General features: G+C 49.6%; 1 protein-coding gene across 5 annotated transcripts in view; it reads left to right on the top strand.

The window, feature by feature from the left end:
* The first annotated feature begins 663 nt into the window (after positions 1-663).
* Positions 664-25,103, top strand: part of FAM53B (family with sequence similarity 53 member B) — a 43,214-nt gene continuing 18,774 nt past the window's right edge. The window contains exons 1-5 of one of the 5 annotated variants that reach the window (XR_013775080.1): positions 664-1,336; positions 12,294-12,404; positions 17,648-17,880; positions 20,596-20,669; positions 20,874-20,925. Coding sequence is in view for 3 of the 5 variants with exons in the window: in XM_079312271.1 (XP_079168397.1) it covers positions 17,812-17,880; positions 20,874-20,925 (121 nt within the window). In the remaining 2 variants the exon portion in view is untranslated. Of the gene's footprint in view, positions 1,337-12,293; positions 12,405-17,647; positions 17,881-17,966; positions 19,585-20,595; positions 20,670-20,873; positions 20,926-25,103 lie in introns of those variants that run through there. The other 4 variants (XR_013775081.1, XM_079312273.1, XM_079312272.1 and 1 more) reach the window with 4 other exon arrangements.

The raw sequence follows: 25,103 nt of genomic DNA, 5'->3' as shown, positions 1-25,103 counted from the left end.
TGTCCCTACACGCCACCCCCAGCACCGTGCCCGGGTGGATGAAATTCAGCCCCAGATTCATTCCTGATGGCATCTGTGTTGTCTGCTCGCATGTGTTTAAGATTAATGTTTGGGCTCTGTTTTGTAATGAGCCCTAAATCTTCCTTTTAGCTGTCATGTAGTTTCCTTGTTCGCTCGTTAGGCTGGGAGCCGCGTGCTGTGCGCGGTGCAGCCTGGTGGGTGGATGGAAAATGTCACTGAGGGCTCGGTAAAGCTGCTCAAGGCCATTCCCACGTGAGGACAAGCAGATGTACTCTCAGTGCTGCGAAGGACTCACAGCCCCTTCCTGAACAGGGACTTGGGACAAGGGACTGGGCTGACGTGACAAGGGGGAGCAGCTTCAAAGTGACAGAAAGCAGGGCTGGATGGGATATTGGGAAGGAATTGTTGGGAGGCCCTGGCACAGGTGCCCAGGGAAGATGTGGCTGCCCCTGGATCCCTGGAAGTGTCCAAGGCCAGGCTGGATGGGGATTGGAGCAACCTGGGGTAGTGGAAGGTGTCCCTGAGCATGGTAGGTAGGGCATGGTAGGGGTGTGGACCTACAGGATCTTTAAAGGTCCTTTCCAACCCAAACCAGTCAATGATTCCATGAAAAACTGAGAAAAATTTAGGAGCGGGATTTTTATTCACTGGAGGGTGCAGGGGCGCATGCTGTCCATCTGTGATGTGCCAAAACTTCAGCGCTACTTCTTGCGGGGACCCTTCAATGAGCTGCTGGCTGAGTCCAGCTCTGCTGCTCCTCCCCGGGCCGCCCGTGCCACCAGGAGTCACTCTCGGCCTCCGAACGGGCGCGGAGCCCCGGGCGAGCCGCGCCCGCAGCATCCCGGGCTGCGGGGCCGTGTGCGGGCGGAGCGGCCGCGGCAGCGCTGCCTGCGCCAGCCCGGGCGGGCAGAGCCTCGCCGCTGCCCGAATCCCCCTTTTTTATTATTTTTGGACTTTGCCCCGCTCACACAGGCTCTTTCTGAGGATGTCTAACCCCGGGATGCCCATTCGGGGCGGCAGCCCAGGCTCTCCCCCGCCTCCCCTCGCAGCGAGCGCTCCGGTGCGCGGCTCCCCGGGGCGGGCGCTCCGCAGGTGCGGGCCGGGCTCTGCCGGCTCTGGCTCCGCTCAGGAAGTGACAAGCACATTTCCTCCTCCTCCTCCTCCTCCTCCTTCTCCTCCTCCTCCTCCTCCTCGCTCCCTCCCTCCGCCCGCCCCGCCCGCAGCACGGCGGCGGCGGCGGCAGCGGAGCGCGGTCGGAGCGGCGCCCACAGCCGGCCCGGCCGGGCCGCTCCGCCGCCACCGCGGAAAGCGCTCGGTAAGCGATGCCCGGAGCGCAGCGGGGCCGGCGGTGCCGGGGGGGAGCGGACAAAGGGCGGCCGTGCCCCCTGCCCGGGGACGGGGCGGCTCGGAGGGGATGGGGTAGGAGGGTGGTACCCCCCGCCGCCACCGCATCCCCGCGCAGCGGGCTGGGGATGCCCTTCTTTGTGCTGTCGGGTCTCACCTCACCCCGGGTGAGCGGGGGGCACCGCGGAGGAGCCGTCCGTGCGGCCGGAGGGAGCGCGGAGCGGTGGGATGCGTGTCCGGAGCGGCGGGGGTGCGGGATGCTGAGCCCGGCTGCGGGGATGGGATGGGCGCCTCTCCGGAGTTTGGCGAGCGGTCCTCCCCCGCTCCCAGTGCTCTGCCTTTGCCACTGGAATTATTTCCTGCGAGGATCAACACGTGCTTTCCTTTCTCCGGGCCGAGAGTGCTGCTCCAGGGGGCTGAAACTCGGGTACCGTCGGGCTCGGTGCAGAACTCTCCGGGTTCGGGGTCTCGGAGCATCCCCGCAGAGATGCTCTCCGGCTCACCCGGGGCCAGCGCACCCTGCCCACCGTGCCGTGCCTCGGATTCCGCTCCTGGCACTGTGAGGTAGCTCGGGACAGCAGGACAGGGGGACAGGCCGGTCCCGGGGGGTCTCCAGCACCCGGCACTGCTGCGATGGGACACGGCAGCGCCTCGCTGTGTGAAGTGCCCTGGCAGTGGGGCTGTCCTAGAAAGCCTGTAAGTCTTGTTTCTCCATTCAGTGACGTCAGGTTGATCAGGTTCTAAGGTACGTGTAGGTTTCATGTATAGCTGCACGCAGAGATTTCACGGGTAAGGGGCTTTTCCTCAATAATCTGAATTTCCTTGGCACGGGACACTTTGCACCAGCCTGTCGCTGAGTTGTGCTGCTGCCTCTCAGTGCCGTGCGGTCTCCACAGACGCTGGTGTACCTTGGCAGCTCATCCCCTCCTTAGGAAATCCTCTGGAGTGAAAAGTAAGTGTAATTTGTTATGAAATAGGCTGATAGACGAAACTTCAGTTGGCGATTGAAACCAGATGTGCATATTTTCCTTTTGAATCCTCAAGCAATACCAAAAGTCTATTTTGACAGATTAAAAACTACTTGCAAATTGCAGAGGTAGCAGTGTTTTGGGATAATCCAGTAAAAACACGGAGGGCTGTGAGCATCTCTGCCCAGTGTCGGGTATCTCCGAGCACTGGAGATGCTGCTGCCATCACAAAGCCCAGATTCCCTTGGCCTGCCTCTGCCGTGGGCAGAAATAGTTACCAGGGCTTGGCTGAGGGCTGGAAAACGAAATAAAGAAACCCCAAACCACCCCAAAACAGTGGGGTGGGTCATGAAACAGATGAATTAAAGTCATAGCAAAAACCTGAATTTCAGAGCAGTTTGCTCTGTCCTTACCTCTTGTGGCTCAGTGCAGGTTTGAAGTGAGCTTCTGATTTATTTCTTCATTTTCAAAAGTCCCATGGAGCCTGAGGATGCTTGTGGTGGTGGGTGTGTCACACCCAGCTCTGGCACTTGCTCAGGGGAGCAGGATGAGGACTGGAGGCACTTTAGTGGGAGAAGCACTCAGCCTCCTTGCTTCCAAAAGTGTGTGGAGGGGAAACCCAGCCAAAACAACCTGCCGTGGAATTTCTTCCTTCTCTCCACTTGAGAGCAGGGAAGGACACCCTGCCAAGCAGAGCCACGTGGAGCTGGGCCACGCGTGCCGGAGGTTTTGCTGCTGGATCCTTGGCTCCAGACTTTCTCACTTCCAGCTTCAGCCCAGAGGAGGGAGGAGGGAAACTTCTGCCACTTGCAGCTCTGCGCAGGGCCGAGGTGTCCAGGAACCACAGTGGTTATAGAAAGCAGATGGCCTTTTGCTGTAAATGCAAAACTTTGCATAGAAAATCTGTGCAAATCACTTCAGTAGATAATTGATTTGTGCGAGTGAGATCCAGATTTTTGTATATGGAGATCAAGCAGACTGTGGGACAGAGCCAGCACCAGTATAGGTTAATTTTCAGCTGTGGATAACTGCATAAATAAATACATCTGTATAAATATGCACACATGCAAATAGGCAAACATATACCAATAAAATCCCAAAATCTGCTTTGGTTAATTATATGCAATAATTTTTTGTAGTAGTAGTAGCAAAGGCTTGCTTCACTTTCAGCAAAAGTATAGGCAGAACAAGACACACAACTTTTTGCCAAAACACCTGGATTTGTGTGCAGAACTGACACCGTGGGCTGTGTCCTGATGGGTGGGGAGAGGAATGAGCTTTATCCCACTTGTATATTTATTATTGCTGGTTAGTTTCTGATTTCTCAAATGGCAGCTTTGTGGTTTGAGACTCTTCCCTTTTTTCTTTCTTTCTTATAATGTCGCACAGCACTTTTCTTTCATTTGTCAGGATGGAGGTGCTTTGCACTTGCCTGGTAAAATCTCAGATGGGAAAGAGGACACCCCAAGCTGAAAGGGTGATTTTGGTTTTGTTCCCTTCCCCCTGCCGTGTCACGTGGTTTGTCAAATGATGTTGCTGGGAAATAGTCCTAATGAACATTAATCTGTGGCAGGGCAGACTTTGGACCGACGGGCTGGGACGGGGCGAGGTGCCAGGGATGCTCGTAGCTGTTTGCAGAGCTCAGCCTGGCAGGGCTGAGCCTCCTTCCCTCATCCCAGGGGAGGGAGAGGGCAAGCAGAGCCTTGTGTCAGATTGGCACTCACCAAAACTCTCTCCTAGAGTGAAAATACCTTCAGAAAGACAAGTTTTATTCCCATGGCTGTGGGGGACCAGGGCAGCAGAGGAGCTGGGATGTTGCTCTGCTGCAGTTCCTCAAGCAAGTTCTCTTCTTGGCTGTTTTCTGCTCCTTTCTCTCCCAAAAGGGGAGGAGGAGGAAGAGGAAGCAAGCCTGCTGACTCGGGGAAACAGAACTTAAAAAAAAAAAAAAAAGAAAAAAGCAGGTCTGCCGAGCAGCAGAGGGCTGTGAGTGCTGTGGGTCTCACGTGTGGTGGGAGCCACAGCTCCCATTGCAGGGGTCCCTGTAAGCCTGAGCAAAAATATCACCAAAACAACAGGCTGCTCCTCAGAGAGCTAAATATAAACTAATCAGGCAAAGAGGAGGGAATTTTCCACCATGCTACTGTGCCTGCCAGCCTGCCCTAAGGGCTGCTCCCCCCTGGGGAAACTCCTGTCCCCAGTCCCCAGCAGGTCATGGGATGAGTGCCACCACCTTCTTTGGGGATGAGACCTGTAAATTCCTTGGAAGCTGTCAGGACACTGGCAGAGCTGGGCCCTGGAGCTCTGGTTCTGCCCACAAGTCTCCCTAGGAGAGCAGTGGCCGTGTTGTAATTGTGAAAAAGGAATTCTCCAAGGTCACACTCTGCACCCACAGCTGCAGCCTGGCTGCTGCCAGTGGTTTCTGTAGAGCAGCAATGCAGAACGTGGCTCTGCTACAGGGAGCTGGAGGGAGCAGATCCATGGGCTGTTTGTTTTTTCCAAACTTTTCTGAGTTGGCTGCCTTTAGAGAGACAAAAATTCCCAAGCAAGAGCCTGTTTCTGAAGCCTTGCTGGGATGGTGCATCTCAGTACAGACTGTGGATGTGTGGGTCTTTAGTCATCAACAGGTGGGGTGGGGATTAAAAATTGAGAAATGTGGTGCAGTTAATTTCCAGCCAGAATTTCTCCTGGTTTCAGGTGGTTTATCCATGAGTTTTGTAGCCTGTGGTGTTTGGTATGTGTGATATTGCATGTTATGGACCTGACATATGCTATGTAAGATAAATAAGATTTGGTATGTTAGAAGTTCATTTGAAATGCAGGGAAGAATAAACTGCATTGGACTGACCTGGAGGAGCAGCACCAAGCCCTGTGTGAAGCATGGCTGCTCCCAGCACTGCATGCTGTGGGTCCCTGCATGGATGGCTGGGAAGTACCAGGCGAGTTTGGCTCAGTAGTCACTTCATTTGGGTAATATTTTAAGAACTGGTTGAGTGAGTGCAAAAAAATCTGTTCTGGTGCATTGAGTTTCTGTACCTCCCCCCCTAAAAGTGTACCCAAGGGAGACTCAGTCATGGTTTTTGCTTTTAGAGGATTAAATATAGCAGCATCATTGGTGTCCCTCCTCTGTAGTCCATTTGAAGCATCCCTTGGGCTACATCATTCCCTGTGTTTGTGGCTCCTGGCCACAGCTTTTGCTTTCAGCAGCCAGGGCTTGGGGCTGCCTGTGTGGTAGGTGCAGGACCCTGGTGAAAGAGGAGTTTGACTTTTTGTGCTTTCAAATCCTTACGTCTCCTAGGGTTTGTAAAAAATGAGATTTGGCAAGCTTCGATCCAGCAGCTGGAAAACCTGCTCCCCCTCTCTCTGCTCAAAAGCAGCCCCTGAAAGGGAGGACCAGGAGCCCTCTGGATGGCTGGGGAGAAGCAGGGCTTGGGGAGGTGGTGGTGCACAGGGATGTGGCTGCTGAGGTGCTTTGGTCTCAGCAGTGCTCTGGACCAGGGGGTCAAGAGACTCACCCCTCATCCTGCTCCTAAAGCCAAGGGGTGAGTTAAAGTGTCTCACTCATTTGCATTTAAGGTGCTTTTTTTGTCCTTTACCTTATGGTGGCTCTTGCAGTGATCCCAGACAAGCCTTTGTGCTCATCTGCCCCAGTTGCACAAGTGCCATCATCACTATTCTGCACCAATGGGAAATGTTAATTTCAAGGGAAAGGAATTAATGCAGACAACTGGTCTTCTCTTGTTAGGACAGCCTGGCAGCACGGGCCAGGTGGAGTTGGTCATTTCTAGTTTCAGGTGATGTGGGAAACTCACAATAACTGTGATTTTCATATTTCTGTGCTTGTTTTAACCTTACTGAGAGCAGCCTTCTGGTGTGCTGGGCAATAGTTGTCAATGCTATGAAATTACTAAAAGTGTATATATTATTATCCCTTTTACCAAGTGTTTTGGGGTTTTTTTTTTTTGTCCCAGCTGGTACAAATGAATATTGTATAATATTTTTGAAAGGACAAGTTTTAATATAATGAAATAGGTGCCAAAAGCTACAATTTTGTACTAAAGTTGAAGAGCTATTATAATTATAAGGATACAGAAAGCATTCAAAATATATATTTTTGAGTTTGTTGATTCTGTGTTAACTCAGGAAAACAGAAAAAAAAAAGGAAAGCCTAGAAAAGCTGTGGCTGCCCCTGGACCTCTGGAAGTGTTCAAGGACAGGGCTTGGAGGAACCTGGTAGGGTGGAAAGTGTTCCTGCCTGTGGCAGGGGGTTAAAATGAGATGCTCTTTAAGCAGTCCAGGCCATTCTGTGATTATTGGATTATCAGCTGTGTTATAAATGAAATGCAGTGCAATGGATGGTACTTCTCAGAGTGAAAACTTTGTGGTTAATGAAGATGTACATTGCCAAAATGTAAATGTTTCATTTAGAAACTCTCACCCACGTTTTTGGTTGTGCATGGTTTGTGTTGTTGGTAGAAATTACTTTTCCCATGGAGCTTTCAGATTAATGTATTTGAAACTTGATTTAACAGAAAAGTTCCAGCTCTGCAGTGTGATGGGCTGTCAATCCCTCCCTGTGCCTGTCCTGTGAACCCCATGACACACCATGAAGGTGGCAGCTTCCAGAGGGGCTGGACAAGAGCCAGAGCAGCCTGTGGAGGAGCTGCTCTGTCATTCCAGCCTCCTGATCCCTACACATCCCCCCTGGGACATGGGGCTGCTGGGCACAGGGTGCAGTAGCTCCTTTGGGGTATAGGGCAGTGAGCCAGGAGAGCCCTGCTCCTGGGACTGCTCTGTGTGTCACCATTTTTAGTGATTTTCTGAGCTCATCCTTGCTAGAGCATGGGCTCAGTGATTTTAAACATCTTTTCCCATGTAATGACTCTATGATTCAGTGTCTTTTAGAAAGGCCCCCAGTGCAGAGATAAAGCTGTAACTCTGGCTGAGAGCCTCATGCAGTCATTTGTGGTGTTGTAGTTTATTGCAATGATTATTGTCTGTGTTGTTCAGGGGAAAATTGCACTTTGCCCTTGCTCTGGATGTGCACAGCTCCAGCTTCCTGCTGTGCTGGGAGGTGTCTCACTGCTGGTGTGTCCCTCTGAGGGACCTGCTCAGCTTCTCCTGCCCTCCCTGAGGCACCAGCTCAGCTTCTCCTGCCCTCCCTGAGGCACCAGCTCATCCTCAGCAGTTACCACTCCACGTTCTTGTACTGTACCTGAGCCTTGAAACCTTCCAGTTACTCCTGGAGTCCCCTGCAGACCTTGGTCAGAGGTGGGAGGAGGCTCCAGGTGCAGAGCACAGTCTGTCCCATCCCTTCTCCTCCTGGAGACCCCAAATTTACCCAGCCTGTATAAATTTATCCCTGCATGCCTGGGTAATCTACTGCACCATGCAGGAGCCTGGGCACATGCCCCTGCCTTTGAGGAGAGTGGCTTTTGAGCAATTTGTTTTTTTTAGGGTGTATCTTAACATCTCTGCAACCAGCTGTGCTGGTTGCTTCTATCTGTTCTGCATTGACATTTTGTATTTAGCACTTTGCTGGTCTCCTCACTTACACAGCACTGGTTTTCCTGTTTCCTCCCCAAGTACTGGCAGAAATACTGCATGGCATAGGGTGGCAGTGTAGTTCCTGTGGCAGCCAGTGTCACCAGTTCCTGGGAGGTTTGTCTGAGGTGTGCCAGTGAAATGTTATCAGGAGCTGTCATCCACTTCTGTGCACTTGAACGAGGTGTGTTCTACCAGCACTCCCTTTGACCTGCACAGGGACTTCAGGAGAGGGGAGAGCTCTTTCCCTGGGGGTGTAATTGTGATTCCTGACTCCTGACCTTGCACTGAGACCAGAGCCTTGCTGGGCTCGAGCTCTCCCCACCACATTCACCAGCCTGGCTTGTGCCTGTCCTCAGGGGCCATCACTGGTGATGGCTCACAAGACTTTTTGGCATGATCTTATAAAATTGAAGGTGTAAATTTATTTGGAGCTGTTGTTGCAGAAGGATCTATATTTAGTGCCTGCTGTTTAATTTCATCCCAGGTTACTCCTGACAAATGTGGCCGTGTCATTTTCCTTTCTGCTCAGGATAGTAATGTTTATATTGTCTATTTCTTCCTTTTCTGCATCCTGACTAATGTTTCCACCATTCTTTCTGTTGTTGTCTATGCAACTTCTTATTGTCCTTAATATCTATAAAAACCCCTGTATCTTGTTTTCTAACAGAACCTGCTGTTTAACTCAGTCTCATTCATTTAAGGTGCTGGCATTATTTTAGGGACTTCATAATGGTTTACAAATTCCAGGATTCATTAATTCCTTCACTCATTAGGGTTACAAGTTGATACATGTTTTTTCCATGTGATGAAGGTGGACCATTTTGCTGCCCTATTTGTCCTGGGCAATCATTCATGTTTGTGCACTGACAGAATGCCTGGCGTGGTTCCCTTCCTGGCAGCTTTGGAGCTGGGATGGGATGCAGCATTTAGGTCAGTTCTCCTCAGGATGCAGTTTCAGGAGTGGCCTTTGTGGTTCACACCATGCTGGTGCTGGGGCCAACCCATCTGTCCTTTGGGCTTCCCCTTTCTGTGGCACAGGGGAATCTGTTTCTCTCCTGATTTTCACCCGTGGCATGAGGGAAAGAGGGATATATGGAGAATATCCAGAGATGGGGTGGAAAATGCACATTTTAATTTTCTTTTTCCCATTTATTACTGCTTATTCACACTGTCATAAATGAGCTTGAGGAGTGCAGGGCAGGACTGTGTTCCTGCCAGCCCAAATAAAAGCAGGGGCTGTTTGCATTTCCACTTACTTTTTAAAAATTTTCCTTGCCTCTGAGACAGTCTGCAAAATCTGGGCTTTTATAGCTGCCAAGCTACAGTGGAGCTCATCCTGCCTTACTCCATGGGAATCAGGGCATCTGTGGGGACAAAGCATCCCAGTTCTGGGAAAACTGTCCTCTGTGGGTGTTACTTCTCCAGCTGGGCAATCCCCTGGTGGGGTACCTTGCTTTGGGGCAGTGGTACCTCAGGCTTGCTGGAGCTGTTCCAGCATGGGAAGCATCTCCTTGCTGGCCCTCAGGGATGCCCTGATGGAGCCAAACCTGCAGAAGGTTTGGGCTCTACGTGCTGCTGACACCTCACAGGAGCCCAGAGCGTGTTACAGCAACAGATTCTGCATTATTCCAGCCTCACAAGCATCTCCCTGCCATATTCAAAACACCAGCTAAAAGCCAAGTGCAAACTCTCCATGAATGACTCTGTGGAAATGCTGTTGGGCACGTTTCAGTGCTGCTTTGGCTTTGATTTAGGCGGGTAAACACGGTGAGTGGGTGTTTGCTTTGACTTTTCCCTCGCAGCGAAAGACTTCCTTTGAGGGAAGGCAAAGCCTCCTGTGCTGCTCCCCAGCACAGCATCAGCCCAGGCTGCCTGTGGCTGGGTGCTGGCAGTGCCTTCTCTGCATGCCTGGGCCAGCAGCAGTAGGGAACCCCCCAGTTTGCTCAGGATCAGGGATGCCCCCTGCCCAGGGCTGTGCTCATGGTGTGAATAATCCTGGCAGAGCCTGTTTCTCCATCTGGATGCAGCACAGTTGGGATGATGCTGCAGGATGACATCCTTGGCTGCTGTAGGCATCTCTTCCTGCTTGTACTGCTCTGTTCCCCTTGAAGCTTCCCAAAATCACCTCCAGGATGGCTCTGGCACAGAGATAACCTGTGCCACGTTGTGGATGCTCACTGGCGGAGGCAGGGTGGGTGCAGCCCATCCTCTCCTTGCCCTCCTACACCAAGAAGAGCCCCCCTCTGCTTATCACACATTCCCCCATCTCCACCAGGGCCATCAAACCAGCTCCTTGGCAGCCCCTGCACGTAGGAGCTGTGTTCTGGTAACAGATTGTTGTGTATTTAATGAGCCCAGGCAAACGGGAGGCGAAGGCTGCGGGGCGATGCTGCTCCGTCTGCCAAACTCACACTCATCCAGACAACCCACAGATGTTTGGCTGCTCCTTCCTTAAAGAGATTTATAGAAGGTGCAGGGCTTGGAAATTCATGGAGACATGGAGGTGGCAGTGTGGGCAAAGGTTTCTTAGCCCTGGAGCTCCTTCCCTCCCTCCTCAGTGCTTCCCCGTGCTGGTGTTGATGGCAACGGATGGACAAACAGCAGGGAAAGTGCCTTTGGGTCGCTAGGAGGATTAATAAAGGCTCCAGGTTCATCTTTCAGGAGCCCAGGGGCTCTTTGAATACCATTTCTCATCTGAGGAATGAACCCCCAGAGCCTGCCCAAGAGCCAGAGTTCTTTGGTCTAATGCAAACAGTGTGGGGTGTGCAGGTGACAGCACACATGTGTCACCCTGTGTGGGCACAGTCAGCAAAAGCATCTGAAACTCTTTTATTAGTGCCTGCTGAGTTCAGGGAGGGAATTTCAATTTTTGGAAGGTTCTAAGTGGTCATTTTGCTGGGCTTCATGTGGGGGTTCTGCAGTCTTAAGGTATTTATCCATAAAGGGGAGATGGTAGAAGATAATGTGGAGTCTGGCAGTTGATCCATACATCCAGTGTTCTCCTGCTTTAAATCCAGGCACATCCATAAGGGCTGTCAGCCTCTACCTGTTCTCCATCTCAGCCTTGCAGAAGGGAGAAATCTGACTTACAATCAGCATCCAAATTGGCTCTGACAGCGATGATGGTATTGTGGGTCTTGGCAAGTGTTTCCCAATTACACAGTGAGATGTCCCAGATCCTGCTCCTGCTCCATCTGGGTGGATTTTTAGTGGTCACTGATGAGCAGCAGCATTACAGTCGGTGCTGCATTGCTGAACTTGCTTTGCCTCCACAGGATTTGCTTCTCACAGAGACCCTGAGAGCTCTGGAGCCAGCAAGGAAGCCTGGGCTGGCTGAGAATCCCCCTAACTGAAGGTGGGAGGATGCTGACACAGGTTGACCAGAGAAGCTGTGGCTGTCCCTGGATCCCTGGAAGTGTCCAAGGCAAGGCTGGATGGGGATTGGAGCAACCTGGACACATGGAAGTTGTCCCTGCCCATGGCAGGGGTTTGGAATGAGATGAGAGTAAAGGTCCCTTCCAACCCAAACCATTCAGTGATTCTAGCCCTGAGAGCATTATGATGTGTCTGTAAGCAGATGGAGGTTGTTTCATGCAGACAGGTATTCTGAGGGGTTCATGAGCTATTTGAAGTTGTTTGTGTTTGAGAAGTGAGTCAGTAAAAGCAGTGTGGTGGGGCCATTTACTGTCTTCAGCTCAGACATCTCAGCTTGTATATGGGAAGAGAATATAAAGAAGAAACAAGAATTGCTTTTTTGTGTTTGTTTACTAGAGCAGCATGCTCTGAGCAGTGATTAAAAGTAAACCCAGACCCTGCTGCCTTGCTCAGCATCCCTAGCTGTTGAGATTAAGCAGCCAAAGCAATTCTCAATTCAGCAATTCCTCAGCTTTTGGGAGTGTGGCCAACACTCACAGTGTCTCCCAGACCACTGCAAATTCTTGTAATAAATCTCACAACTGGGGCAGCAGGGGAAACCCACAGAAAGGTGAGATGCTTGTTGGACCAGCAGGCTGGGCTGCTGCTGCTGCTTCAGCTGCTCTTCTCCAGAGACAACCTTTGGTCCATGGAAATACTGCTCCAAGATAGAAGCAGTGCCCTAGTGAGTGGAATAGGCAATGATTGCAGGTTTGCTCAAAGAACATGTGTAATTTCTGTGGTCACTGGGACTGGGATTGTGCTGTAGGCTCTGCCCACCCTTCCAGGGATGGGGCAGCCACAGCTTCACTGGGTAACCTGTGCCAGGGCCTCCCCATCCTCACAGGGAAGAATTTTCCTAATATCTAATCCAAACCTGCTCTCTTTCAGTTTGAAGCCATTCCCTGTGTCCTGCTACTTCCCAGGCTCCTTGCTTGCACCTCCCTCTCACTGGTCACTGTTTTGTGATGACTAATTTTGCTTTCTTCTTTTCCTTTTCAGTTGCCAGGGAGGAAAAGGCAAAGTCACTGCCAGCAGCATTTCCTTCGAGCTAAAGATGTTGAGACAAAGCACCTCTGCCCCTGCCCTGTCCTTTCAGTCCTTCCTCTGCTGGTGTGTACAGGACTCATTCCCCTGCCACTCCTATTCCCTAAGAGCACAAGGGCAATAAACCTTTTACTCAAGTAGATGGTGTGTAATTTTCCTTAATTCCTCTGATTCCTTTTTTTTGTGAGAGCTTGCCTGCAGCTGAGGTTGAACCCAAGCATGTAGATCTGGGTGTGAGCCTGGATTTCAGGCTCTCTGTGGAGCTGGGGGAGTTTGGATGTGTGTTTTGGGGCTTGGAGTGCAGGGGACCCTCTGCCTTCCCAGGCTGAGGCAGTACCAAGGCACGTGGAGCAGGGATGGGATTGAAATAATAGAGTTTTATTTGCTTGGTAATTAATTTCTGGTGTGTCTGTTGTTCCTGGTAGTGAGGGTTAATCTCAGGCTCTGTTGCATGGGGCCATCCATGGTGGCTGCACGTGGCATTTTTGGTTCCTAACGTGGCCCTGTGAGGTGGCAGCTGTCGTGGCAGACCTCGAGCTCCTTCTGGCTGTGGATTTACTAGGTGGCTGTAGATGTTGGCTCCATCCAGGCTGTCCTGCACTGGCAGGACAGGTGGGTTCTGGGCTGTGTTGGTGAGAGCCTGTGTTGGTCAGAAGCACTGAGGTGATGATTTGTTTGGTTCTTGAAGCTGTGCAGACCTGTGGAGCCATGCTCACCTCACACACTGCTCCCCCCTTTGCTGTGTTATGTGCAGGCAAGTCCTTTACTTACTAATCAGGGCTGAAAGAATATTTTTGTCTTGTTAGCCCTGGAGAAGTCTGGATACAAACAGGAGGCAGAGGAAGACATTTCCTTATTCCTTTTCTCTGGCTGAGTACCTGGAGCTTGGGGCAGCAGAGGTGTTTGCCAGGCAGGAGCTGGGCAGGAGAGGAGCCCTGTGTGAGAGCCATGGTGTCCTGGATGGTGTTTGTCAGCTGGAGCAGCAGGAACTGGCTGCAGGCTCAGGGTCAGATGGGCAGGGCTACAGCCTTGCTGCTCCCAAGGCTGGGCATCCAGGGGCAGCTCTTTGCTCCTGACAGAGTCCCAGGGGACAATCCTGAAGCAGCTGCCTCCGTGGAAATTTTGTCCTTTGAAAGTCATGTGCACTGACTCATGCTGCTGTTTGCTCAGGACTAGTCCATGGGGCATTTTCAGAGTGTAAAGATTTCATCTCAGGACCTGAATGGCATCTTTCACATTTATTGGAGGTTTTTACCCCATAAATAAACTCAATATTCTCTGATGGCATAGGCTAGTGCTCAAGCAAGGGGAACAAACTGCCCAGAGCTGAGCCTACTCAGCCCTGTTGCAGAAGACAAATTATTGCCTGGGTGAGGAAATAAACCCAGACTTAGTTACATGCAAATGCTAAACTTCATGGATTTTTTCCAAATTCATAACACAATAAATCAAGAAAGTGAATATGGACTCCTTGGCATTGTCCAAAGCCCTGAGGGTGAGACAGGCTGTGCAATGAGGAGATTCAGTGCAGCCCCACATCACTTCTATGAAGTGGAAGGATGGGGAAGAGAGACATGATTTTTATTTTGGGTGAATATTGCTGTGCTATGTTTGCAGAAAGCCTTAAACCCCACAATTTTCAATTACAGTCACCACTTTTGGGTATTTCCCCAAATTCTTTGTAGGGTTTGGGAGGGGATGACCAGCTGTGCTGTGCCTGGTCCCCACAGTGGTCTGACTGCATGGAGTAATCAAGATGTGCATAGTGGAAGGAATTTCTGTTTCACTGGTGATGTGGGATGCTGGTGAAGCCCTGGAATCATGCTCAGAGTTTGGTCCAGAGGGATTAGGTTTGTTCTTCAGACCTGTGGGTCTAATCTGCATTGAATAAACTCCAGAAATTGCATTGGCTCCTTGCTCAGCCATTTTCTTCAAGCACAGCACAGGGACTGGTGCTGGGGCAGGGGTAGGGAGTGGGGTCCTGCTTGGGTCATTGCTTCTTCACTTTGAGCAGCATTAAAAATTCAGCAGGGGCAGGTGATTTATATTCTGGGAGAATTCTCAGTGTTCTGCTTGTGAGGTGTATCAGTATGCAAAATACAGCTCCAGCTCCTCATTCCCATGTGCCCTTTCCACTGTAAATAGGTTTTATGTCAGTCTGTGTGTCTGGAGATGGATTATTGAGCTGGACAGGGGTTTCATGTTTTCTGTGCAGAGGGTGGTGATCCCACAGCAAGTGGAAATCTTTGTGATGCTAGTCCTCAGTTGTTTTCACAAGGAGTATTTCTGGGGGTCAGACCACAGAATCATGGGGTGGTAAGGTTGGAAAACACCTCTAAGATGATGGAGTCCAACTGTTTCCCCAGCATGGGCAAGGCCACCACTAACCCATATCCCCAAGTGCCACATCCACAGGGCTTTTAAATCCCTCCAGGGATGGGGACTCCAGGCTTAGTAACCCTTTCTGTGAGGAAGTTTTTCATCATTTGCATGGGGATGTGATGCTGCTCACTGTTCATGCTCCCTCCAGCCATGGCAGAGCACCTGGCAGACACTTTGCTGAATCTTGATGTCTTTTCCATGCAGTTCTTGTAGCTGGTGAGCAGGGCATGGCTGTGAGTGGTGCTTGGAGCCTGCTGTGTTAGCACCAGTCATGTGTGAGACCTCCCTGCAGGGAAGGGCTGTTTATTCCTCATGAGCAGCTCTGAGACTGTGCTTGGACAGCCTTGTTTGCTCCCCAGAGTTTACATTTCAAGTCTGTGGATGAGAGTTGGATCATTTCACTTCATTTTTTTTCCAAGCCCAACACTCCATAGCTGTGGTACTGTCCCAAAAGCAGCTCTGAGGGAAATCTCTTCCCACCTCTGCCACTGCAAAGATCATGAGGTTTCTATTTGGTCTGTGTTTTGAACCATGTGGAAACCAGGGTTTGCTAAAATATGGGGATTTCTGTGCACTGGAGTTCCTCAGGGGCTTTTCATGTAGCTGAGGAGATTGTGTCAATCCCAGCAGCCATGGCTCGAGTCTAAACTTAACCTTGACATCATGATGAAGATAGTTCCCTTATCTGATTGCAAATGAGGAAATACATTTCTTAAAGTAATTAATGGTCCCTGCAGATTATCTTTTTATTAGCATGTGTGTGTGTGAAAGAGCCCAGTCTATAAATACACAGTGGTTTCCTCCTCAGCACCAATAGGGTCCATCCTGGCTCTGCAGTTTGTGTCCCCTGACACTGGTTTGCATGGAGAGGATGTGACAGGGCAGGACCATCCTGTGAGGCAGGATGGGGAGCCAGAGATCACATTTCACTGGGAATTTTCCCTTTTTATTGCAATTTCTCCATGGGGATGGTACCAAAACCCAACCAAGCAGTGGTTCAAATTGCTGATGTCTGCAAGTGCCCTGGCCCTGGTGTTGGAGGGTGGTGGTGGCTGCAGTGTGCACTGCTGCCTGTCATTAGGGCTGTGCTAATTGCAGGGGATGCAGAGGGGCAGGGAGTGATGGTGATGGTGTGTGCTGCATGCAGGGCAGGGTGTCTGCCCAACTCTGCTGTTGCAGCATTAACCATCACCTCAGGGAAGGGTAATTATTCCTGAAGGAATCATAGCTGGTGAATGTGCTTACTCTGAACCCCTGTTTGATCTTTGTGCCCCAATGTCCTCCCAGCACAGAGTTTGTCACTGCAGCAAGCACTCTGACTCTGTCAGGATCAGGGACAGCTAAGATAGTGATAGATAGAAATCACAGAATCACAGAATGGTGTGGTTTGGAATTCATCTTAAAGAGCATCTCATGCCACCCCCTGCCATGGGCAGGGACACTTTCCACTGTCCCAGACTGTTCCAATCCCCATCCAGCCTGGTCTTGGGCACTGCCAGGGATCCAGGGACAGCCACAGCTTCCCTGGGCACCCTGTGCCAGGGCCTCACCTCCCTCACAGCCAAGAATTCCTTCCTAGTATCCCATCTAACTCTGCTCACAAATTATGTGTCATTTTGACACTCTGAAATGTTTACTTTTCTATTTGACAGTTTTCATTTGGTCACTAGGCTGCCCAGTGGTTTATGGTGTAGTTACCAGTAAACTGTAAATTATGATTTTAGTGATATCCCATAGAAAGCTGGAGACTGTACCAGGCACCCTTGGGAACAGTAAATCTTTGGAAAATGTATTGATTCCCAATCTTGGCTTTGCACTCTGGATGAACTTTGTCCTCATAAAATAATAGAAGGTGATTTTCTTTAGCAGCCAGCTGGCCTTTAAATGGGCTACTCTTAACACCACTGCAAGCTCTAATCCAGGTAAACATGGACAGGATGATTTGGGAGCTGGGAAGAGCAGCCATATCAGTTCACAATAAGGGTTAATACTTAGTGGAGTATTTTCATCTATTATCCTTAAATATCACAATTGGCTTTGAGTGGATGGTACAAGATCAGAGTTTTTTGCTCTTTGGATTGTGCAAATGGTGGGTTTGGTTGTTTGCATTAACTGCAAAGCAGCAAAATAACGAAACAGGATTAGGGGAGTGATTTGGGGAAAACGCTGATTTCAGTAATCAGATTTGAGTTGCAATCTGTCTGCTTTACAAGGGAATAAATCTGCTGGGGAGGATGCCAGGAGGTGAGGCAGGGCTCATTGTCAGGGCTGGGCAGTGCTGCATGAGCTGGCTTGCAGTTTGTGTTCCAAGAGTCTCCTTGTTGTCCAGCCTCAGCTTTTCTTACCTAAAACTACCTAAAAATAGGTGAAGATCAAGAGGCATGATGTGGCCCTTAGGATTTCAGGGCATTGAGCTGTCTCTCCTTCCTTGCAGACAACCCTTTGGGAATCATGGAGTGACTGGGGTGGGAGAGGTGCATCCAGGGGATTTCACAGCCATAATGATGCTGGAGAGGCTTTTTCTGCTGGACATCTGCTCCCAGCTGGTCTGGGGGCAAAGGGTTTCTGTGAGATCAACTTTAATAATCTCTTCTTTCAGTGTCTTGGTATCTTCTATATAGGGGATGCTAGTCTCCTTTTCTAAAGGAGATTTCAGAGGAAACTTTATTAATTTGACTGAAATACTTGTGTCCCTGTGGATCACCTTGTGTACCTTGTGTGCTTCCAGCAGCTCCTGTGAGTGCCCCATGCTGTGAAACACCTCTGTGCTGATGGGGAGCAAACACCAACGATGCTTAGGATCCTAAAATAAACACACCCCTCAAGCAAGCACCCTCAGGGTGTTTTTTGGGCAGTGCTTGCCCCTTGCCCAGTGCATCCACCCTCCAGGACAGTCCTCTAAAGCTGTTCTTTGTCTCTTTGTGCAGGGAGCTTTCCACACACCAAGGCTGTCCCTGCACATCCCCAGAGGAGCTGGCAGGGCCCAGCCTCTCCTGGGGGAACATGGACTGAAAGAGGAGCTTTGCCAGCCCCCAGCTGCCAGCACCCTTTGCCTGGACCCTGATGGACTCAGAGGCAGGACTGCATTACCATGGTGATGATCTTAACCAAAACTCGGGAAAACAAAGGTGCTGACTCTGTAACATGCAGGACTGAGCTGGTAAGCTTTGGGAAATCTCTGTTCAAAACTGTTTTTCTGCCAAGAACTTTGCTGTAGCTTTGTAATAAGGGTTTTCTTTCCTGCAGGGATGGATCTTTAGATGTCTTGTAGCACTTATTTCTACAAAGCTGTATTAATATTCAAGGAGCAGGTGATTAGTAAATGATTGGAGAGCTGTGGCTTTTGCATATGTGGATTTCAGTAAGCACTCAATGGGATAAACAGTACCAAAAAAATCAAATCAATGCTGTGAATAACACAGGTGAGAAGTTGCTTCACTGACAGCTAACAGATGCTCATCATTAATAGGAGGATGAGCAAGTGGGAAACAGGATTAAGTGGGAGATGGTGAAGGGCAGTGCTGTGGCACTTAATTTCTCTGTGAGCCTGGAGAGGTGCAAACCCACCATGCTGAATGAGCAGGCAGCAACAAGAAAAGAAATGAGGGGTGGCAAACAAACTAAAGGATGCTGTGAGGGCTGAGTGCATCTATGGTAGGGAGAAATAAGGGGCAGCAGGGCTGGAAGCAGGGTCAGAGCAAATGTTTGGTGATGGAGAGCCATCAGAGCAAGGCTGGTTGTGGACATTTGCCCCTCTGTTCTCCTGGAGAGATGGATGGGCATGGTCTGAGAAGAAACTTGACCAAAAGGCAGGGTGCTCTGAGAGTCTCAGATAAGGGTGTGCAGGAACACAGCAGGAAGCATCTGGCAGGATAAACCATAAATGGGCATTCTGAACATAAAAGAAATACAAATGCCTGGGTTTGCTGAGGATGACAAGCTGTCCAGCTGAGCTCCCCAGGCAGAGAGCACAGCGTGCTGGGGTGAAGGCAGCCTGCCCTGGCAGTGAAAGGCAGAGAAGGTGAGCAAGCCAGAGGCAGTGGAAAATCCTGCCTTAAAAGGGTGAAATTTGGGAAGGATATTGATCTGTTAAAAAATACCCTTGCTGTAGTGTTATCTCCTGCTGGGAAGGCAGCATCTCCCATGGCTGCTGCTCAGGGTGGGAAGGGGGAAGCCTGAACATTCAATGTGCTCTGGGAAGTGTGTGGGGCAGCTGAAGGGGAGCTGGCTGCAGAGAGACAGAGGAGAGGAATTTCTTCTGCTCCTAAGAGAAGGCCTGGGTCTCAGGGTGTCTGATGGCAGGTGGTGGAGATGCAGTTTAGTAACACAAAACTTTGCCCTGGCTGTTTGCTGAGTGCCTCCTGCACCTCTGGGGCTGGGGCAGGAGTGCAGGGGCAATCCTGAGCTCACAAGGTGAGTTGCTGGGTTGCCTGGACTGTTAAATTGGGACAGACAATCACAAGAAGGCTGATCCACTAAAGACAGCAAGAGTTTTTCTGTTGGCTTCATGGGGAAGGCCAAAAAGCAAAACCCAAAGGAAGTCAATGTCTGAGCACTGGGGCAGGATCACCTGCCAACAGCCAGTGGGCTCGTTTGGTTCAGCTCCCAGTTTGGTATAAAGACAAAATTCTTACAAAATGGTAATTATACTTGGTGTGGGATATATGTCAGACTCCTCTCCCTCCTGCCTTTGCAGACAGTGTCTGGTCTCTGGGGCTGGCACACAGATGTGCACTGGCACAGCTCCTGCCTTCTCTGGGGCTTGTCCCACTTCCATCTTTGCTCCACTTTGGCTGTTCTTGGAGACAGCTGCCTGTCCTCTCTGCCTCCTGATTAATTCTGCTGATGGATCATAAGGTGGGGCTTGGCACCTAGAAAAGTGGCACAAGCTCCAAAGGTGACTGACCCTTACTTACCTTCTCCACATCTACACCCAGTAGTTGTTTTATGCCTCCCTATCTCAGTATTTCCAGCATTCTGTAAATGAAGTGGGATCCTTTATTGGATTGCTCAGGTGCCATCATTTGGTACATTATTGCTGTTGTTGTTGTTATTATTATTATTATTACTGTTGTCCTCATTATGCACTGGAGATGCTGGCACAGAGAAGCTGTGGCTGCCCCTGGATCCCTGGAAGTGTCCCAGGCCAGGCTGGATGGGGCTTGGAGCAACCTGGACACATAGAAGGTGTCTCTGCCCAGGTGGAACTGGATGGCTTTAAGGTCCTTTCCAACCCAAACCATTCTGAGATTCCATAGTTGTGTGAGCAGGCAACATGTAAAACATGGATCAGCAGGGAAGGTGTGAGTGCAGTGGCCTAATGCCAGATAAAACACAATTATGGCAGTGCAGATGGACGTGGGGGCCGTGCTGGTGCTTCCCTCAGATGATGTAAAGCCTCAGTCAGATGGGATGGTGCTGCCAGGATAGACACTTCAGAAGCCAGAATGTGGATATTTTTAGGGATAATAAAGGAACAATTAGTATGAAAGTGTGCTTTTGCAGGCATAGCTGAAATGGCATGCAGCTGTGGATAACATATTGATTTATTATATGTGAACCCATCCATGCTCATTTTTAGAAGTCTGATGGTGCCTCTTACACTGTCAAGAGGAAAATTCTTGGAAAAAAAAGAGTGTGAAAAGCAACCAGGATTATTTTGTACCCATACAGTGGCATTTCCCCCTATTTTTAGTGCAAATCAGCACAATCTGAGCACAGACTCCCCAGAAGTGCTGAGGTGAGGACGCCTTGCCTTAGAAACACATTATATGCTTAAAAAAGCTAAATAGCTGCTTTGTACCTAGATGGGAAAGCCTTAATGGGCTTGGATGAGGTTCAAGATACCACTTTGCTCCTTTCTTGCCCAATCCAGGATTACCACTGAATTGCAGCTCCCATTTGAGTTTCTCCAGAGTTTTGGGGACCTTGCTGCAGCTCTTCCCTGAGGTGAGAGCTTTGCTCTGCAAGCTCAGGCCTTGGCAAGGACTCTGCACAGCATTTAATTAAAGTTGATTTCCTTGAGGAAAGGTGGCTGGGTCTGTCCCCTGGTCTCTGCTGGAGCAGGGCCATGGAAGGCTTTGCCCAGGCTGGAGGCAGGCTGGTGCCAGGTCCAGTCTGAGAGAAGTGAATAGTTTTTCTGGTTGTTTGCAGCACACTCCAAAGATGAGTCAAGGACCTACCCTCTTCTCTTGTGGCGTGATGGGTAAGTAACAGAAACCTCTCTCTGTGTTTCCTCCACTCCTGCTTCAGGAAGATGTCCTGATTTTTGGATGTCTCCAAAACTCCCCTGCAGACTCTGGGGTGGGCATCCCTCCATCCCTCCTGTGGGTGCCCACCCCACCACACCTGTGCCACTCTCCTCCCCAGAGGTGCTTGTTGTGCCCTGTTGCCATTGCTGAGTGAAGTGCTTATCTCCATTTCCCTCCCCTTTGATACATCTGCTTATTTTTAGAGCTACCCTTACAGTTGAGATTATAAACATTTGGAGTGTGAGGTTGTGTTTAAGTATCCAGCCTGAGACTGTGGTTCTTGGCTGTTTGCATGATGCAAGCAATAAATATCAGCTTTTATCACTAAAGTGTTCCACACCTGGCACTAAGTGGTTGGACAGACCTCAAACAAGAAGGAAAAAGTCTCGTTTTTGCCGTTGTCAGTAGTCATGATATAATATGTTTCATATCTTTTATGTCAGAGCTTGCTATCATTTTTTATGCTGAACAGCCCCCAGAATGGATGGAGGATTGGTGCCCTGGCCCATGATCCTGACAAGCTGATAGTGCCAGAGGATGTGCAGTTGTGTTGTGCTCTTTGGTGTTCGTAGCAGGGAGCCAATCACTGGGAGAGGCCTCCAAACCCAATTAAAATTGTAGGTCAAGTTTGAGCCAAGCTCCTTGCTGTGAAAGCCAATCCTTCACAGACAAAGAGGCTGTCCCTTTTCTTCATGGACACAACTCTCATTAGTGTTAATGAGAGCTGGGCACATGCACTGACAGGAGATGCCTCCCAAGCTCTCTGAGAGCTCCAGCCATTGGCAGTGTGGGGAGATGGAGAGCATTTGTGGTTGTTTTCAGATGAAAATCACCAGCTCCAAAGTCAAGAAGGGGTAGAGACAGCCCATTCCCTCTCTCCTGCCTTTCAAACACGAGTGAGGAACAAAGAACCCAAATTAGATGGTTTTGTCCTGCACTGTGGCACTGGCAGGCTCTTCAGCAGATACACAGTCTCTGCCTAATTGAGAAGCAGCTTGTCTTTAAGAGCTTTTTCAGAGCATTCTGCATTTTCATAGTGCTGCTGTGCTGCCAAATTATCCTCCTTCTGAGGGAACTGAAGGTCACCTCCTTGACCTCAGCTTGCCCTGTTGTGGTCTCTGCCCAGTCCTGTCCTTCCCTTGTGTGAGGGCATTGCTTGGCTTGAGTTTCATTTTAGTTATGTTCCCTGAGTGTTCTTGATGTCCCCCAATGTGGGCCACAATCACAGACTAATCCAGTGTGGAAACTTGCTTGTCTTTTTAAATAAGTTACTATTGAAAAGCTAAACTTGGGGAATATTTCAAGTCAAAGGGCCAAGTCCCTGTTGGTGGAAAGCATTGAGATAAATAAACACAGAGAAGTTTGGACTGGCAGCACAGACAACATGAGGCAAAGACACACAGTGCTGTCTGTGCTGGAGGTTTGGGGGGAAGTTGGCTGATTTTTGGGGGGTTTTAGACAAAAGAGGATCTTAGGAAAGAGTCTTTCTGGGGTCTTTGGGGGGCAGGAAGGCAGCTTATTTCTGGACCCCATGGCCATGGGACAGGGGAGAGGGAAAACCAGCCTCTGCCAGAGAGCATCATCCAAACCCTGGAGCTTTTCTTGTAAGGTACTAAACACTGCAAGAATCTGGGAATGGATCACAGATTGTAACCAAACTCAGTATATTGAGTCAACATTATAAAGACTTGATATATTGGATGATGCATGGCTAGGTCCAATTCTCAGGGTGACCTAAATAATCTTCTGGTATTTAGATTTGTGACAAATATTTCTGCCAGTGAAATGATAATATTATTAAAAAGATTGGGTTTTATCTTTATATAGCCCTTTGCCTGGAGGAAAAGTAAAGGTGAAATGCCTAAAACTATAAATTCAACAACTTCTGCTTTCCCTTCTCCTTGATGGGTCCTTGAAACACCCAGGAGTGTGAGAATTGTCCTGTTGATGGATAGTTTGGGGGTTTTTTTTGCCTTTTTTTTTCCCCTTTTCTTTCCTCAGCAGTCTCCATGGCAGGTCCCTAGTGAAAATATCAGTGATTGTGTTAGAAAAGGTGGCATATTAGAAAATTGTGGCATTAGGATGCTGAGGGCCTGGCACAGGCTAGTAGATGCCCTATCCCTGGAAATGTTCAAGATCAGGTTGGATGGGGCTTGAAGAACCCTGGGGTAGCAGAAGGTGTCTCTGCCCATGTCTTTTGTTATCCACCCACAGACAAAAAAATTCCAATATAGGAAGTCAAAAGTAATGAAATCCTAGAATGGTTTGGATTGGAAGGGGCATTAAAAATAATCTCCCTCCACCTCCTGCCATGTCATGGACACCTTCCACTGTCTCAGGCTGCTCCAAGCCCCAGTGTCCAACCTGACCTAGTGAGAGAAGCTCAGTAGGTGTGTGCTGACAGCCATGACCTCCTGCTTTCTGTGTAAGCAAGAAATTATCTCTGAGGGAAGCTGCAGGCAGGGTTTTATTGAGGCAGTGACAAGGTGCTTGCACATGCAGGATCCCAGCCCTGACTGTAAATGGGAGGAGGAGGAGGAGGATGGCTTTGAGCCCACTGGGGACAGATCCTGCACTCATCCTCTGGGAAGGTCTCCTTTCAAAGCAGCCTCCATTTCCATTTTCCCTTGGAGGGCTCTCTGAGAGTTTGTGCTCCTGGAGTGCTGCAGCAGAGCAGGGATGGGCACACAGCTCAGCTTGTCTGTGTCCTGGCACTCTGTCACTCCTCCACCTCCTTTGGCAATGCCACCATTCCAAGCATGCCAGGGCAGGGCTGCAGCCTTGGGCTCACTGCTGCACTTGCTCTTTCTTGGAAGTGGCTTTTCACCATCCTTGGGTGAAACCAGGAGAAAAGAGAGCTCGTGGAATCATTAAAGTTGGAAAAGACCTCCAGGGTTGTCAATCTCTTCGTGCTGGTGATGAATGCATTCTGAAAGCACCTGCCAGGCTTGCACGCCTCCTCTTTGTGAACCAGGCTTTTCTGGAATTTTGGGGTGTTTTTTGGAAAGGCCAGCAGTGTGGAGCATCTTGATGCACATTCAAACACAGTCACCCTGCAAAGAGAAAAAGCTGTGTGGGGAATTCTGGTGAGGTGCAGCTGGAGCAGGGACACCTCTCCAGAGGATCCCTTTGAAGAGCTGGGCACGTTTCACTGGGAGCTTGGGGATTTCCCTCCCCTGTGCAGGCTGTTGGCACAAGGAGCCCACAGCCCACAGATGTGTTTAATCTCCAGAGTAGATTTAGGGGCTGTTGTTTTCATTTTCCATTGAAGCACAGCTCTGCCCGTCGTATTTTCATTTTATTTCTGCACTAGAAAAGCTCCCTGGCACTGCCATCAGCTAATTACAACCATTAAATGTGTTCCACACTTAGAAATTATCTCCTGAACATAAATAGGGGGCAGTGGAAAATGCAGGCTGCCTTTTCCCCTGTGCACAGGAACTGTGAGACCAAAATTCAACTTGAACAACATGGAAGGAAAAAAAGGGAATTGGATGTGCACCTGTGCACAGACAAATGTTTGGGTTAGGTTCCAAACAGAATTTATCTGCCAAAAAAGATAAGAAAAATTGATTGAAACTCCTAATTGCTTTACAAGTTACCATAGTAAATTATGTATTAATGTAAATTATTTCATGGGAAAAGAACGTAGGGGAAACTTGAGCAGAAGGATCATGCATTATGTATAAAAAGGAACTGTAAAAATATTATAGCAGCACATTTGTGTGGCTGCAGTTAAAGTTGTGTCAGCGTTTTGGTTTTACACCCTTCTCTGTGGTTATGAGTGGTCGTTAAAATTTACTCTGTGTCACCAGAGGAGCACAGCAGTCATTTAAAAAGCCCAGGGCCATCACTGAGCTGCAAAGTGCCTGATGTGTCCGTGTGCTGCTCCTGCAAAACCTGCAGCTCAGCCCTTGGAAACCTGCCTGGGATGCTCTGAGAGTGGCTCCTGTTCTCCTTGGGGCAGTGCAGAGCTCTCAGGGATGGAGGACAGCACCCACTTCCCCAGTTTTGGGATGTGACTCCAGTCCACAAGCACCACGAGGGTTTGTTTGATGTGGCGAAGGTTTTGTGAGAGAACAGCTGGGTTTTGTTAAGGTGTCAGTGTTTGTTTTTGCAGTTTTAATGTCAA

Source organism: Erithacus rubecula (assembly GCF_903797595.1).
Source record: "Erithacus rubecula genome assembly, chromosome: 9".
Classification (NCBI taxonomy): Eukaryota; Metazoa; Chordata; class Aves; order Passeriformes; family Muscicapidae; genus Erithacus; species Erithacus rubecula.
The sequence above is the reverse complement of the archived record's forward strand: the minus strand, read 5'-3'. Positions and strand labels throughout refer to the sequence as shown.